A 17280-nucleotide genomic window follows, 5' to 3' on the forward strand; every position below is an offset into this window, starting at 1 on the left:
GTCAGAGTTCATGAAATAAATAGAACTATCATGTTTTCGCAAGTACTCCCTCCGTCCCTTAATTTTTGCCCAATTGCAAAATTATGAGTCAAAATTTTAAAACTTTGATCATGTATTCTCGTTAATCTATTAGTGATAATGTATTTATGTGCGATCTTGTTAGAATCATCTCATTGTATAGTTTATTAATAGCAAATTTTCATAATTTTTACGCGTATAGAAATGAAGATATATATGTTTGAAGACCATGAAAAAGTCAAATGAGGTAAAAAAAATTAAGGGATAGAGGGAGTAGAAACAAAATATAGGCCTTATTTGGTTGATGTAGGAAGTAAATTCCCATGGGAAATTACTTCCTTTATTAAAATTCCTAGGAATTCCATAAATATGTTTGGTTGTCATGTGGGAATTTGTAAATCCTAGGAATTGTGAATGACCAAGGGAGGGGTGGGTAAGTAACTTCCCATGTTTTGTGGGAAGTGAAAATTTTCCATGAATTATAACTTCCCCCATTTTTGCTTTTTAATGTCAACCAAACAACATACCTAAAAGAAAATTCATGAGAATTTTGAATGCCCATTTTATTGAAGTTAGGGTATACGTGAAAATTCAACTATGGTGTTGTTTGGTTGCCTTTAGTTTTCATGAATAGTGAAAAGGGGAGTCTTGTAACAAACAATTAATTGGGATTACTTAGAAAGAAGGGAAAATGCAAATTACTCGAACTTGGTTCTTAATCAAAATGTTAAAGTGCAACAAAACTAGCTAGTTACTTGTTAGTGTATTAATTAGCTTAGTTAAATTATTATATGATCTGTAAATCAGTGATGCTTTGGTACAAATCTACTCCAAACTTATTTTAATTTCTCAAGTGACTTATTAGGAGATAGTCCTAGGATATCTGGATATATAATGCATATTGCAACCTACGTATATCATACCTACCATAAATAATAATGTAAGATTAACATGTATTGAATTTTTTTTTTATTTTTATTTTGGTAATAATCATTTATGAGAAAAATACAATTCATTACAGATATATGACTGACTTCCTCTTCCCAATATATTAATGATTCTCCAGGTGATGATGAGAAGACAAAGAATATGGTCACTTACAAAGTCAAATTATATACAAATTCCATAATTTTGAAAGAGCTTTCTATAACTTCTTTTATCATCTCCTAATGAAATATTAGTATGTACAATAATTTGTTTTCTACTTGATTAAGCATTCAAATTCAAATCATCTAAACATTGTAAACGCTTTGAAATATAGTCACCACTGTTAACCTCATCTTTACATAAAATTTTACTTCATAGATGATAATTGTATTGATGATCTTGATTATGAATTATTGTTATTTCATTGAAAAAATAGATGTAATGTGATTTAGTGGAGTATATTTTGTGAGTACCAAACTTTTCTTAATGGAAAGATATCGATATTAACATACTTATAAGGTTACTTCATGTACGAAATTGTAGCAACAAGTATTCCGAAACAGATAAAGGAAAATGTCACAAATATTCTTAGTGGAGGCAATATCCTTTTTTCCTAAGATTATGTATGGTTATAAGTAACTTACCCTAAGCAAAAGTATTAGTACTAATACTATTAAAATTAGGTGTATAGTCTGTATTATATTCCGTAATTAAGTACAGTAGATTAGTAGTACTAGTACATAAATTAGGAATATAGAAATAAGGTACCCGAAGAAGAAGGGAACAAGGACAAGAAAAACCTAGAGCTTTCAGTATCACAAGAGTTAAACAACGTTCACGGGTGTTTCCTCTATATTTTCTCCACTCCACCCAAAAAAGAAATGATTTTTTTCTCTTTTTACACGTACTTGTAAAGTTGGCTTCTCAAAGAGGTAAGTGGTCCTATATTTCATAATTCATATGCTTCTTTTCATGCCTCATAATATATGGTACTATACCCTTTGATACGAATGGTACCACCACCTACATTTAACTTCTTGATGGCATTGATGCCATGAGGGTTGATTCTTTTTTTTTTTTAACAATGATGCCATGAGTTGATTAGGAGCAAATAACAAGATACATTTGGCTATCAATGCAACAAAATTCCGAATTAAAGTTATTAATTCTTTTTTTTCTCAAGATACTGCAGACCTGGCCTATTGTTATGCTTATTATGGTTCCAAACAACAATCTATGACCCAAGAGGACACCCAACACATTCACTTTAGTTTTAAAAAAAATAAAAAAAAAATCGAAATTGATCCGAAAACATGGATTATAGCCTTTGTTTTTAGGCGATTTTTGACTTTTTTGGGGTCGAAAAAGAAAGAAGACGAGGCACTACTGAGAGGTTGTTTGGATAGTTGGAAGCATCTTTTCTACGTCATTACCACCTATGTAACGGTTTTCCAAATAGCCATGCAATTTCATATATTACCACCTGTTATGGTACTACTCCAACCTATATGATAACGAGGAACACTCCACACATACATTTCATATATTTGGAAAAGTTTAATTTTCCAAATTTAGTCCAAAAGCGTGAATTTATTAATCTAGGGTTTTATGCATTTTTTTAAAAAAAGGAACTTCCACGCTAGAAGTCAAAAAGGCCAAGGCGCTCCCTATAGAATTTTCACTATATTTCGAAATGATTCATGTTATGCATGGCTCATTTTTCTTTAATTTAAATTTTATTATAAGGTTATTAAAGTAGAAATAATATTTTGACATGCATCATGTTATTGTTATGTATGACTCATAAATTTAAATTTTTAAAGAGTAGACATAATATTCTCATCTACTCGTACTTCGTATTAAAATTATGGTCCAGTTCAAAGTATGGGCTAAATATTTCCTTTGCCTCTTTACAGTTGTATAAAATGATAATAGTAACATATAATGAATTGATGATTGTTTGTATGAATTGTAATAATATACATCATATTTGCTCACCATTTTATTTTTGAAGGAAATATCTGCTCACCATACATATAGTTTATGCTATAACTGGACTAGTTATTGTTGGAAATTATCTAATATTACACCGCACAAAAAAGAAAAATTAGATTCAAAAGATTTTGTTAATGTGTCATCCACAAAATTGAGATGTATTTTGTATGGCTCATTGGCTTGTGCAAAGCAAATGAAGCGATATCATCGTACTACCTCCATTCTTCCTTCTTTTAGTGTATTATTAAACACCGCCATAAAAAATGATCACCATCGTCAACATTTGGTATGAATGGACAAATATGCCTTAACTAATTCACCACCCCTTATCCTCCCCGAAGACCCACCACCCCTTCCGACCAGCGGCGACCACCACCACTCTGACCGGTGACCCACCACATCCCCCTCAATGACGACCCACCACCTTCCCTCGCCGGCGGGAAGGTGATTTTTTTTATTTCCGGCAACCACGGTAACGGAAGCCCAAAACTGATTACCAAGTTACCGTGCCCGATAACCGTTTCCAACTCCTGGAGCCCAAAATCGATTATCGTGCCCGGTAACCAGTTTTGGGCTCTGGTTGCTAGAAATTAAAATAAATAAATAAAAAAAACACCACCTTCCCGCCACCGGTCAGGGTGGTGGTGGTGGTCGTTGCCGGTTAGGGTGGTGGTGGTCGTCGCCGATCAAGGTGGTGGTGCTTGGTGGCGAGAGGAAAAATAGTGGTAAATTACTAAGGGTATGGTGGTCCATTAACATAAAATGTTGGCAGTTTTTTTTTTTATGGCGGTATTTAACACCTCCCTTTTTTTATTGCAAAGTTAGAGATTTTACAATTATAGAACAAAATGTGTTTTGTTTATTCAACATGTACTGGTATCGGAGAATTAGACATGCCACACTTGCTTGTAATGATAAATTAATCGCTAACACTAACATTATCAACCAAGATTAGTCCTGAGATCTGAATTCAAAAGGATATTAGTCCTGCAAAATCAAATAAAATCTTCACCTCATCACAGAAGAAAAACAAGTCTCATGGTGAAGGGGGAATTCAGACACCTTTCACAGATTTAATGTTCACAACTAGATTTCAGACAATGTTACACCGATACATTTACATTAACCGAAAGCGAAAAAACAGCCGGAAAAAGAAGAAAAGAAGAGGGGATGGGGAGTTTAACTAGAAGAACCAGAACCCTATCGTACTATGAGAGCATACCTCTTGCTATACAAACATCTACTAGGTATACTTTACTACTTACTAGCATAATCTCCTGCTGCTTTATTCTAATATAACCTATTTGATGCCAAAAGATCCATGATTTTAGAAACCTTGAAGCACAAATTTCAAACCCTTGCTAATGAATTGAGCAGGCAAGTTTCCATCATTCAGAAAAACGAATCCAGGTATTGGTACGCATGTTTTCTATTGTACTGTAATAAGCTTGCGTAAGTCCTGTCCCATATTCCTATATATAAACATTCGTCATCAGGGCTCAAAGATACTCCGGAAATCTCCCCGAAGAAATCGATCTCCTGTCGCTTCTCGTAGTTTGCTTTCGTGCTGTACACATGGACAAAATCGGCTGGTTCAGCAGCCACCATAAATTTACCGTCTGATGAAAATCGGATGGATCGGGTAGCACCCAAGTTTCCTTTTAAGACAGCAACTGATTCCGAAAGCTTCCTCACATCCCAAACTCGGCATGTCTTATCTTGATTACCTGTGGCAAAAACTTGTCCGTCTGGATGCCAAGCGGTAGCAAAGGAAAAATCGCGATGGCCTTCCACTGTTGAAACAACCTGCCCATGCAATAAACACATCATTATAATAAATCCTCATTTATGAAGGCCCACTTTCTACATTCACTCTTTTTAAGTATTCCCTGGGTTTATTGGTTATATTTTGACTTTTAAGAACAAATTAACAAACATTGACCTAGCATGTTGAGAATTATATGGAGTACAAATCAACAGCATGTCCGACATAAGTATACTGTTTGACAGATTCGTCTTACAAAAACAAAACACATGCACAAATTTGGTATATTCCCTCCAATACTCATTATCTTCCCACTTCACTAATTATTAGTTAATACTCAGTACACTCCATTTCATACCATCAATAACTTGTATTAACCAATGAACTATTGCTAATCAATCCAACATACAAACATTACTAGTCAATTCTGATTATATAAAGTGTTGTTAAAATCACGAGGATTGAAGAATCATCCAACGACTTGGATCATGCATAAAATTAGAATCAAATAAAGAATCAGTTGTGGGATCGTTATGATAGTATGAGAATAAATAGGATCACGATTAATTCTGAATCTAATGATCCTACAGCATAGATTAAACGAGCTTCTTTTAACAGCCTTGGGCTAGCTTATATACTGAAACTAAAAAAGCCAGCAGTTGATTATTATTAGAGCAGAAACGAAAATAAAAAATAAAAAAAAATAAAAAATAAAAAAAAACCCTTTTCTTCTCTAATTATCTCACTCTCCCCTAATTCGACAATTTCATGCTACTCCAACATTGATGCAGAAACATCCAAGATTTTCTTTCTTGATTCATTCTTGGAACTTTCTTTTAGAACTTTCCTAAAGTTTCTTGAAAGTTCTTAAAGGTTCTTGGAACTTTCTTTAAGTTTAAGTCTAGATTTTGCTTACAATATTTTACCCATCATTAAAAGGGATTTTCTTGTTTCAAGGATTAGGATTTAAATTTATATTTCAAATTATAATTAAAAAAAAAATCTATCTTTTTAGAATTTCTTATAGAGATAGAATACTACTAGGAATTCTAAAGTACTTGGACTCTTAAAGCATATTTTGTAGCCTAAAGGCATGGCCATTCATTGATAAAGTTGAAGTTTTGTTTGTTAATAATATTATTTTTTAGGCTTGTTCAGTACTTAAGGAGAGATTTCTCATTGTATTTGTCAAGTGAAACCTAAATCAAGATACTTAGTTTAAGCAAGTGAAACCTAATCTAAGGTTAATTAGTTTAGTGAGTGAAGCCGTAATTCTGATTTAATCCCTTAGGTGTTAACAAACAAGCTTGTTAAGATCTAAGATTAAATAAATAAAGATACATATCAAACCTCAACGAATCTGTTGCATCAACAAAATCATTTTGGTGTTCCAACAAGATTTGTATTTTGCTACAATATTATCGATCAAATATGTACTCTAATCTTCTACAAGTACATTTTAATAAGTTTTTGTTGTTTGATTTATAAATTAGAAATTTGCATGTTCCATTCGAATTAGAACAGTTTTGTAGTTTTTTTTTTAGTTTACATTCGCATATATTAGAATTATTACTATAAATCAAATGCTGTTAATTGCAAATCCCTCTCCCCACCTTTTTTCAAATCAAACTTCCCCCTTTCAATTTATAGGTCGGTAGCTCTACGCCTCTTCTAAAAAGATTGATTCTCTAAATTATGCCAAGCTCTTTTAAAAACAAATGCTCATGGTAATAGAACTGACCCTGGAGGCCTAGATAGGAGCATGGCACTGAGGTGGAAAATGAAAATAGGGTACGATGTAAATACTGTGCTGTGATGTGGTGTTTGCTGGTGGAGTTTATGTTTATAGACTGGCTGTAATGTCGAGAGTTGTTTGTTCCAGCCGATTTAAAACAGAAAATTAGAAATCTAATGCAGAACAGTTAGTAGAAAAAAAACTTAATGACATAGGTGAGGACGATGATACTTGTCAATATCAACGAAGTAATACTGAAAAAGGAAGGGAGACATGGATGCTTTTGCAGGTAGAAGTAAAACTGAAGTGTGAGCAACACTAAACCAGAAATTCAAAAAGGAAGAAAGAGAAGTTCGTCAGCAAACTGCTCCTTTTTTTTTATTTAACACCGGTGCAATTCCTTTAATGATAATTCTAAATTCCTATCACGGTTGAAAAATGTCCAAGTATGGGATTAAACTTGAATCTCCAAGCTATCATGAAATAAGGATGAAATATTTGAGCAAAAATATGACAAATGCACTAATGCAGTGACCATGCTTGAAAAGTAGATGGATGGAGTGGTAGGAAAAGACACTCCTTTGTAATTCCTTGGTGAATAGCCCTAAAGGGTCAGTTTTCTAATCGTAAATTGATACATTGAACAGACAAAGTTCTTAATACATAGGGTGCAGTTATAAAAAAGGTTGGTGAAGAGAATGTGGTGCAAGTTGTCACTGATAAAGTGATAAAGCGGCGAACTGTAAAGCTCCTGGTAAAAAATTGATGGAGGAAAGGACTATATTATTTTGGACATCATATGCTGCTAGCCAGAGAATTTAGATTAATAGTTAAGGTTCATAGTGTTACCATGCAAAGGCTAGGAAGATCACTTATATTTACTCTAGAACCATACTCTTCACATGGATAAAAGAGTTTACTATCGAGAGCTTATTAGACCTACGATTTGCTGCATCTTACCTGACATGAGGTGCTTAAATGAGCATAAAGGATCACTATTGGCTTAGTTTTCAGCTAATAAGTGGGTATCTAGCAAGTTAGCCAAATCTGTTGAAAGGAAAAAAGTTCAGAGGATCATCTTAGATACTAGGGGATTTCAGCAGTGCTGTAGCGTGTTTAAAAGCTGCATTGCCACTTGTGAAATTTATACGAATAATGGATTCTGATGAGAACCAATCTATGGGATTTATCTATGAAACAAAGGCGCAAGCAAAATTAAAAAAAAATAATTAAAAAATCAAATCAAAGAAATATCTAAACAATTTTGACAGAGTTACTTTAGTTTGTGTTATGTTGTTACAGATTTTATAATATATAGTGTTGTATGTTTTTCTTATAACATAGTTTCAAGTCTATCTTAGACATTGATGATGAGCATTGGGTTGAGGTACGAAATTAGGCTTTATAATGACCGCTTCAATATAAACCTGATTTTCAAGCCAATGCTAACATTAATATAGGTTTATATTGTTTTTTTACAAAAAATGGTTGACCTAGAAGAAAGAATGAAAGATTAATCAGCAAATGGATGCTTTAAGAATGTTAGAAGGCTGTATAGGTTGCCTACTGCTGTGATGACAAGAACCAACGGACAAAAACTACATAGGCCCCTACATTCACCATCCTTTTTTTAATTTTTATATTTGTAGACAAAAGTTATTTTCATGAAAATAACATGATAGTCTATATGTAATGTATGGTTGGTGCACCCGCATGGTGCACCCGAAAAGAACATAAGGTATATTTAAAAGAACATGGGCAAAAAAAGAACATTATATATATTTATAAAGAACATGAGCATAATATGTTCTTTAAGTTTGATGATTATGTTCTTTGAGTTTGAACTATATGTTCTTTATATTATACAGTATATTCTTTAATGTATGTAAATTAAAAAAAAAAAAATCAATCACTCGAGTAACCAGAAAAAAGAACATGTTCTTTTTGTAAAGACTTTATGTTCTTTAGCTAGAGGTGATCAAAGTTAGAACGGCCCGACCTGATTTTGGACGGGTTTTGGGCAGAATTTTTTCGCCCCCAAAATCGGATCGGACCCGGCCCTTAAATTTAATTTATTGGGCGGGTTTGGGAATGCGTTTTATGCATTTTAGTTGATTTTTTTACTCGACCTGAAAAGCCCGCATGGCCGGACAATTTTGGGCACAAAAACTTTGGCCCAAAATTTGGCCCGACCCGAGAAGTGAGCTGATTTTTTAACCTTTGCCCGGCCCACCCAATGATCACCTACATCTTTGTCAAACACGAACATGTTCTTTTTTGTCAAATATAATGTTTTTTTTTCAAACATGTTCAACACCTAAATAACCATGAAAAATAACATGTTCTTTTTGTAAAGACTTTATGTTCTTTGTAATGTCATGTTCTTGTCAAACACAAACATGTTCTTTTGTCAAACATAGGTATGTTCTTTTTCTAACACTAGCATGTTCTTTTTTTTGCCCATGTTCTTTAAAATATGTCTAATGTTCTTTCCGGGTGCATCATGCGTATGGTGCACCCGGGTGCACTATACTATTTTCAGTCTATATGTTTGCAACCTAGACTTGCAGTTCTTCTGTTTGTGAAATAGGAGTGCATGACGGTAAATATGCTTTCTATTTTTTTCTACTTTATATTATATATTTATGGGGTAACTTGATATCTTCTTATAACTTTTGTTATAATGTTAATAGGTTCATACAAAGAAAGCAAAGAAGGAAATCAATTACATCAAGAAAAATACACGATTTAGTTTTAGTAATGTTAATTTGATATTAAATTATAGACATGATAAACAAGCGAACATACAAATAACATAACAACCAATTGTTTTGGAAGAGTTGCCAGTGATGATGAGTTGATAGCAGAGGTAGAAGAACATGCTCTTCCATCAAATGAAACATCGTTAATTGATCTTAATTGAGTGACAAGGAGATTTGCTAGAGCGACAGATTTTAAAAGGAGAGGTGATCTTGAAGTTGAAGTTCAAACTTTGAGCGTGGCAACTTTTATGGGTCCAAATGAATTTGATGCAGAAAAATTAGGTGATGGCGACAACTTTTAAAATGAGCCAACTACTACAAGAATTGATGTTGGAAGTGATGATGTTGAATATGAATATAGATAAATACATTGTTTTTTTTTAAAAAAATAAAGAAAAAACTAAGAGCCAAATGTCCTTTGTAGTTTGTGACTTGTGCTGTAAATTGTATACTCCCTCAGAATGATTGTTATATACACGTAAGTGCACGGTACACCCATGAGCATTTTGTTCTCATTTTGTTGATTGTTTTTCATTTAATCATCAAATGAAAAGCAAAAACTAACTTAGAATTAGTTGGGTGCACGGTATACCCGGGTGTGTATAAACATTCCAAACCGTTTCGCAATAATTGCAATAGTAGGGTGGACACAAAGTTTTAGGAAAATCATAGGATAGGGTCTAAAAAGGGAATTTTATAATATAAAGTATAGTTAATGCCTTAGTGGGATATATTTAATTGTAAATAGGAGAGAAAAAAAAAAACAACGTAAGTGGGGTTGGTAGAAGAGAGAAATAATAAAATATTAGTGGGTCCTTACCAAATAAGGAAGTACAACAATTATTATGAAACAAATGAAAAAGGAAAGTGTTGTGATTATTACGAAACGGAGAGAATACTTAAATTTTTTTAACGAATTTTTAATGCGAATGAAAAAAAATGTCGACGAATTCACTATAGGTATCTATTTGTGAAAACAAAAACCCCCACAATTAATAAATATACGTATTAAGTCTTAATTTATTGAAGTAGGTAGGATTGTACTCCGTACAATTTTACGATCCGATCCTACGCATGATCCAGAGAGTCCCTTCCTACTGTGTTTAATCTTGAAAGAAAATAGCCGTGAAATTGGAGGAATATTAAGAAAAGTAACCCAGCAAGAGAAGAGGAAAGCATAACATTTTTCTTTATCACTCGGTTGCTCATGTCTACTGTTTTTTCTACTATGCTAATGTCTTCAGACCCTTAGAAGTACCTACAATTGAATACAAATACCTAAGCCAACAACATGCAACTGCGAATATTCTGGCAGATACCAGACTTTGGCACTCGGAAACATGCACATGCTTATGCTTATAGAATAAAGGGCACTGTCCAAACCTTTAATGGCCAGGCAGCTTATATATATGTAGCCCCTTAGCTCTATCTAAGAGAATTCTGCTACATGCATAGTCTGTCATACCTTTCCGCTTTGCGAATCAACAAGCAACCCATCGACATGATCACCCACAACAGCAATAAGCTTCCGGTCAGGACTAATTGATGTGTGCTGCATCAGGAATAAAAAAAGTAAGTCAGAAACATAGTGTAACTAGTAGCCAGATTACTGCAGAATACAACTCTAGATTATACCTTGATGTCCCATCAAACCTCCAAAAAAAATAAAGAGAGAAACACAACAGAACTTAACATTGTTTTATTTATGCCGTGAGTATAATTTGAGATGTGTGACAGGGAGAAAGAGAGAGATGCCAAAAGTATGAAAACACTCACATTTACTGGCCAAGGGAAGCGGAAGTGGCTCAAGTGCTGGAAACTCTCCATATCATACAGTCGTATTCCACAATCGTTATTTGAAGCCATAAAATGATAACAGCCACTGCCCGAAAAAAAAAAAAGGAATTCCAACCAAAAAAGTCATCCGTCAATAAAAGAGAAAAAAAGAAAAAGAAAAAGAAAAAAAAGTAGCCACAACATTCATTTGTCGTGATTTCAATACCTCGAACTGTTGTATATCTCAACAGCGTTGGTGATAGCATTGTCATCGTACGTTGTCCGGGCACAAAAACTTATTCCTTTTTTATCAAGACGCTGCAAAATTTTATCAAGTCAAAACACCATTAATTCCATCATATAATCAATATAGATTCTGTAACACACCAAAAGAAAAAAGGAAAGAAAAACAAATGTTTAAATTCAATGCCCTGAAAGACCATTAAGGTTACATTAGGGAGAATTCCACAAGAACAATGTATTCAGAGTACCCCTATAACAAGAGCAACCAATTCAAAACCTTCAAAGAGCTAATTGCAAAATCTGACCACAAGACTATGTTACTAAGAGTCTCAGATTCAGTTACTTCTGTCAGACACGAATATCCAAGTGTCACAAATCTAACCACCAGCTATCTTTTAAAAAAATTTAATGTTTATGGTTCAAAATGAAGTGTGTCCATAACCATGTCAGGGTGTCATCTGTCGAGTAACATATCTACTAGGTTCATTCTTATTCAAAAATTCAACTCTCTTTTTTTATTGAATAAGAAGACAAGGTTGATAAGAGAGGATCACTTTACTCATCCTTTCAATTTGACAGTCTACTTAGTAGTGCTAAAATTGTCTGCATATATGATGATTAAATAAACTATGAAGTCCTTTTTAAACACAGGTTAATAGAAAACTGCCCATACCAATAACATGTATAGTCATATAGAGATAACTCAGATCTATTCAAAAAACAAATATATATATATATATATATATATATATATATATATATATATAGAGAGAGAGAGAGAGAGAGAGAGAGAGATAACTCAGATAAATGACAATTCAGTTTAAGAAAAAGCAAAAGAAATCAAGTATCGCAGTAAGCAAACAAAAGATGCAAATATACCTTGCACACTAATTCTCCTTGGAACCCTCCAGCAACCATGAGTTTGTCTTTGACTGCTAGTGTACTAATCTGAGTTTGGGTAAAACCTTCCACCAAGCTTCCTTTGTGTTTCTGCAACATCAATCAACAAGATAGCCATTGTGAGTTAAAGATCAGCCAAGGACTTAAGGAAGAAGCTTCAAAGAGGCTGTGGGTATTGAAAAAAGGACTGAGGGGGAATATACAATCTCATAGTATGAATGTATGATAATATGCAAATGAAGGGATTTACTTTATTATGCAGTAATATTCCTTCATACAGTTTTTTTTTTTTGAAATTAAAGGATAAAAAAGATAAAAAGATAAAAAAAAATAATAAAAAAAAAAATAATAAAAAAATTATTAAAAAAAACAAAAAAAAAAAAAAACATATTTCAAGATAGGAGGGAAAATACCTCATTAGGGGAAACATGTCCAGCAAAATTAACAACCTCTGATAAGCTTCGAGTCAATGATGACCAATGCATCACTTGGTAGTTGGACATGAGATACACATCATGTTTTGAAGTAGCCCAAACAAGATTTCTTAACTGCAAATAGATGAACACAACAATGTCAAACAGTGATACAGCTCCAGCAACATGCACATTATGCTAACAAAAAAAATGAGATCAAAAGACTCTCTCAACAGCGTTCACCAAGATTGAATAAGTGGTTGAAGGACTCACATAAACTAGTACAAGAATAACATCTGAAACTGATACCAATTGAGAAAGACAATAACTCTGAAAATAAATTAAAAAAACAATATATATCTTAGGGTGCATTTATCTACCTGATTTACACTAATCTGAGCTTATTAAAACTTATTTTAGCTATAAATTGAACTTAAGTAGCACTTACTTTTTCCTAGAATTAACTTATCAGCACATATTTTCTTAAGGTGAACAAGACACATGTCCTTAAAGGACGCACAATGCAAATACTAGCATTTGACAAGGAAGCAACTCATTTTAGCATTCCCAATCGTCATAGACAGTAACAGCTACAATAAAACACAATGAAAGTCCCAGCACTCCTAGCACGTATCAATATATCATCACGTTCTATTAGGCATAGGTATTGCTAATTTTTATGCCAATTGATTTCAAAATCGATCTGAATGAGCTAGAAAGTGATCTCATGGGCACAGACAGAACATTATGAATCCGTATGTATAATGTCTTACATGGGTTCAAAAATCAACTTGGCTTATTCAAGATTTATAGCTTTCGCTTGTAAAAACTTTAATTGTCTGCCTAGTCCCAATAAGGACAATTGATTAGCTTTCACTTTACTCAAATTTACAGAGAATTTGCATGTGAGGCAGAATATTAAGATTTTACACATTCAAGATGAGTATAATAACTTTATAAATCTAGCGAGGCACTTCTTCAATTGCCATATAATTTTACTTCACACCCTAACATAAGCTTAAAAGTGGCCTACATATCAGTATATTCCCTTGGCACAAGCTATGAGCCTAGGCAAACTTCCAATCCAAAATTAAACAGCATGAAGATCCAGGGAGGAGAGAGAGAGACTATGGCACGAGTGAGAAAAAAATTACACAGGTGCTAATCCTAAACCTAATCAGAGAAAACAGATGTGAAGTCTATCAAATAACAACATCATGAATGCTTTGAAATTCCGGGCAACAGTGGTTATCATGGCCACTATCATAATCTCCGACCAGGGAAGAAGGCCTCACTGCCAAGTAAAGAGCTTAAAAGCCTACTATTTTGCAACATATACACAGACAGAAAGAGCCACATTTGCAAAATGCAACAACAATATATGGTAATGTAAACCTCAACTGTATTATCTGTTTTTCTCACATAATCAATACAGAAATGCAGAAAGCTACAAACCTGAAAATGCAGAATTGTAGGCTTGACCACTCTTGAATTGTAGAAGAACTCATAGAAATTTCCACCTTTCTCCTTTGACTTCCATTCCTAATCACACCAAGTAAGTCAATACACAAAATTCCGAACAAATATTTATTCATTATACACACTTCAAGGCAAGTAACCAACCTTGTCTATGGAGTCCCCAGAAGATGGGACGTTCTCATAATTCTTGTACTGTTCTAGCCTAGTTAACCTGTATTTCTCTCTTGTTATGTTCAATCTATCCCAAGGAATACCCTGAATGTCTTTCCCTTGTCTAGCACTGGCAGCAGAGGTATCTGTCACCTTTGTAAGCTGCTAAATCATATCAAGCAGGTAAGTTTCAGTACCAGGAAGAACAATACTTGAAATCGAGAAAGAACTGCATTAAAAGCTAATATTTTATCCAAGCTTCTACACTGCTTATTGAACCACATGAATAGAGATACTACATACCGCCTCATACTCATCCATTCCTAAATTGCCATCATCTCTAGCATAAAACTCCCCATCCACTTCGTCAATGAATTCAGGAACATCCTGCTCATCAGCCATGTAGTCGAATTCGTCGACTTGATGTTCAGACATGATTCACCTGCACATGAATGTCTTGGTATTAGCATAAAAAGCTTGAAATTTAGAATACATGCATAATTTCCTACCTAAACCCAATGCTTAAAGACCAGTCAGCTGTTCTATCACTGAAATATAATATATACAAAATTCGCAATATCTCATCAAATTATTAGATCAAAAGTACCAAAAATCAATTAGCAGTCAATCACTAAACCCCTAATCTTTATACTCTAGAAAAATCAATTGCCAACAAAAATAAATCAATACTAGATCTTCTACGGATCTTCACCCACCAAAAAAAATTGAAAAATTAAATTAAAAACAGAAGCAAAATTCAATAATTCTCAATTAAATTCCAAATCTAAAGAACACCCAATTCAAAACAATCATAACCCATCTATCAAAACTTGAACCCATACAAAAAAAAACCAAAAACCCAGAAAAAATGAAATCTCAAATCCCCAAAACATACCCTAAAATTGCAACCAAAGAACAACCCAGAAAAGAAATTAGATAATAAACCCACAAATCATCAAATCAAATATTATTAATTTATTATAAACATAACATAATTAAAATACAATAAAATAAACCAAGTAAGAATAATTTAGAATATGTAAGAAAACGACATCACCTTTTAATTAATTAAATTTTAAGACAGAAGAGCAATCTGGAAAACTCTCGTTCTCCTTCAACCTGAATATCTTTCCCAAATATCAGATACTATAACTTTTAATGGGGAATTTTTTTCTTTTTTTTAAGAAAATAAATTAATTAATTGAATTTCTACATAAAAAAAAAAACCGACTTTATTGGGTTGTGGGGAAAAGAGGAAGTAAATGGGCCTTAAAAATTGGGGAAAATAAAAATGAACGCAAAGACTCGGATGAGTCAACTCAACTCGAAAAGTAATGTGTCCCCAGAAATAGATAAATGGGGTTGCAGCATTAAATTGATTTGATAAGAGAATATCAAGGTTAATTAGATTTGAGAAATTAAATTTGGATTTGGCAAAGCAGATTTTGTGCAGAGAGGATGAGTTGTGAGGGGGGAGAGAGCAACAGAGAAACAGACAGGTTTGAGATGCGACGGTGGATCTCCAATTTTTATAAAATTTTATTTATGGAGTACTAATTAGAGGTGTCAAAACCGAATCGATTTGGAAAAAAATCATTCATTTTGAAATATAAACGATTCGATTTGATCAGAGAAAATTAGGATCCAAACCCAATATGTAACCGACCTGAACTCAATTCGAATTCAAATTTGACCCAATCTAAACTTAAATCGGCATCTTTGATCCGACCTGGAATCAACACGAAACCGATTTGATCCGAGTTGAACTCAAACCGAACCGGTTTGCCCGACCTAAACTTAACCTTATCCGAAATTGACCAAACAAATAACCGATTCAATCCGATCTATTTTGACCTGACTGATATTAACCTTACCCGATTTTAACTCGACTTGATTTTAACCCAACCATGATTTTAAAACCAACCTATTATTGACACTTTTTTATTTTCTTTTTACTTAAACATAATTATTTTGATCCATCTATATACAAGTTTTTTATTTATTTTATTCAAGGTCATATACTGTTATATTTAATAATTATTAATAAGTTTACCTTTTATCCCGTCAAAAAAAAAATGTTTACCTTTAATAAATAAATAGAAGTCCTACAGAGTAACATATTTACTTCAAATATGAAGTTTATAAAATTACATTAGCTTTATATTCGTCTCATCTAAAATTTTTTAAACACAATTATAAAAACCTCAACATTAAAACTCTTCTTACAACAATAAGTATTGACTCAAATCTTTTTCAAATTTAATTACAGTTACTTGGCTCAATGATAAAAAAATAAAAATTAAAAAAAATTACACAAGAACATTCAATGAGAACACTAATACATTGTATTTCGTAATTAGAGTAAACTAAACTTTGTACTCAACTTGTTTTACGTGTTATGGCAGGTTATGGGGAAGCATTGAATAGCCAATTTTTTTTTCATACCTTGAAGTCTGAGATAAATTACAATAAAAATGTACAATTTTAAGACTAAGCAATTAGAGTGAACTAAACTTTGTACTCAAACTTGTTTTACCTGTTGTAGCAGGTTATGGGGAAGCATTGAATAGCCATTTTTTTCATACCTTAAGTCTGAGATAAATTACAATAAAAATATACAATTTTAAGGCTAAGCAATTGTCATTTAAATTATCTAGCCATTACAACTAAATGAGTAAAGCGTTGAACATCACCTTAACTAAATTAACTTCAAAGAACCATTAGAAGCACATTTAGATATCGATATTTTTTTTTTTAACGATGAAGTATGAACTTATGTAATCTCTTCGAATGTAGGATTTAATTTGCTAGCTTGTACTTGTAGATGGGTATGAATAGATTAATTGGGCAGTCAACTTCAAAGAACCGTTAACATCACCTTTAATATAATGTCGGATTGTTTATATTTTTTTGGCTAAAACCGGTTATAACAAGTTAGAACAGGTTAAGTGGTCAGAATATTCTCTCCAACAAATACTATCCCATAGTTTAGTACCCAATTTATAACTTTTGATAGTTGAGTACCCAATCTGCAACAACTAAGATAGTTTAGTACCTAGTTTTATGGTTCACTCTTTGTAATTATTAGTCACATAATATGAAAAATGTAACATGAAT

General features: G+C 32.9%; 1 protein-coding gene across 3 annotated transcripts; it reads right to left on the reverse strand.

Moving 5' to 3' along the window:
* Positions 1-3935: 3935 nt before the first annotated feature.
* Positions 3936-15683, reverse strand: LOC110711795 (uncharacterized WD repeat-containing protein C2A9.03-like). Of its 3 annotated transcripts, none has more exons than XM_021890220.1 (10): positions 15221-15683; positions 14467-14605; positions 14158-14328; positions 13990-14076; positions 12535-12669; positions 12101-12211; positions 11205-11296; positions 10979-11084; positions 10668-10754; positions 3936-4746 (listed from the first exon to the last, which is right to left on the reverse strand). In XM_021890220.1, the coding sequence occupies exons 2-10, from the start codon at positions 14596-14598 to the stop codon at positions 4333-4335; spliced, it is 1335 nt and encodes a 444-aa protein (XP_021745912.1). In that variant the 5' UTR covers positions 14599-14605; positions 15221-15683; the 3' UTR covers positions 3936-4332. The 3 variants fall into 3 exon arrangements, with proteins under 3 accessions (XP_021745912.1, XP_021745914.1, XP_021745913.1); XM_021890222.1 differs by having other exon boundaries at positions 14158-14325; positions 15221-15682; XM_021890221.1 differs by lacking the exon at positions 15221-15683 and adding an exon at positions 15059-15139.
* Between the last annotated feature and the right edge of the window lie 1597 nt (positions 15684-17280).

The sequence above is a fragment of the Chenopodium quinoa genome, unplaced genomic scaffold, assembly GCF_001683475.1.
Source record: "Chenopodium quinoa cultivar QQ74 unplaced genomic scaffold, ASM168347v1, whole genome shotgun sequence".
Lineage (NCBI taxonomy): Eukaryota > Viridiplantae > Streptophyta > Magnoliopsida > Caryophyllales > Amaranthaceae > Chenopodium > Chenopodium quinoa.

Bases quoted from the DNA above. Each gene is read 5' to 3' on its own strand.
- LOC110711795 (XM_021890220.1), bottom strand. From the start codon at position 14,598: ATGTCTGAACATCAAGTCGACGAATTCGACTACATGGCTGATGAGCAG. The intron at 14,077-14,157 runs GTTGGTTACTTG...TGGTGTGATTAG, and splicing joins CTGGGGACTCCATAGACAAG to GAATGGAAGTCAAAGGAGAA. The intron at 11,085-11,204 runs GTATTGAAATCA...TTTTTCGGGCAG, and splicing joins GAGATATACAACAGTTCGAG to TGGCTGTTATCATTTTATGG.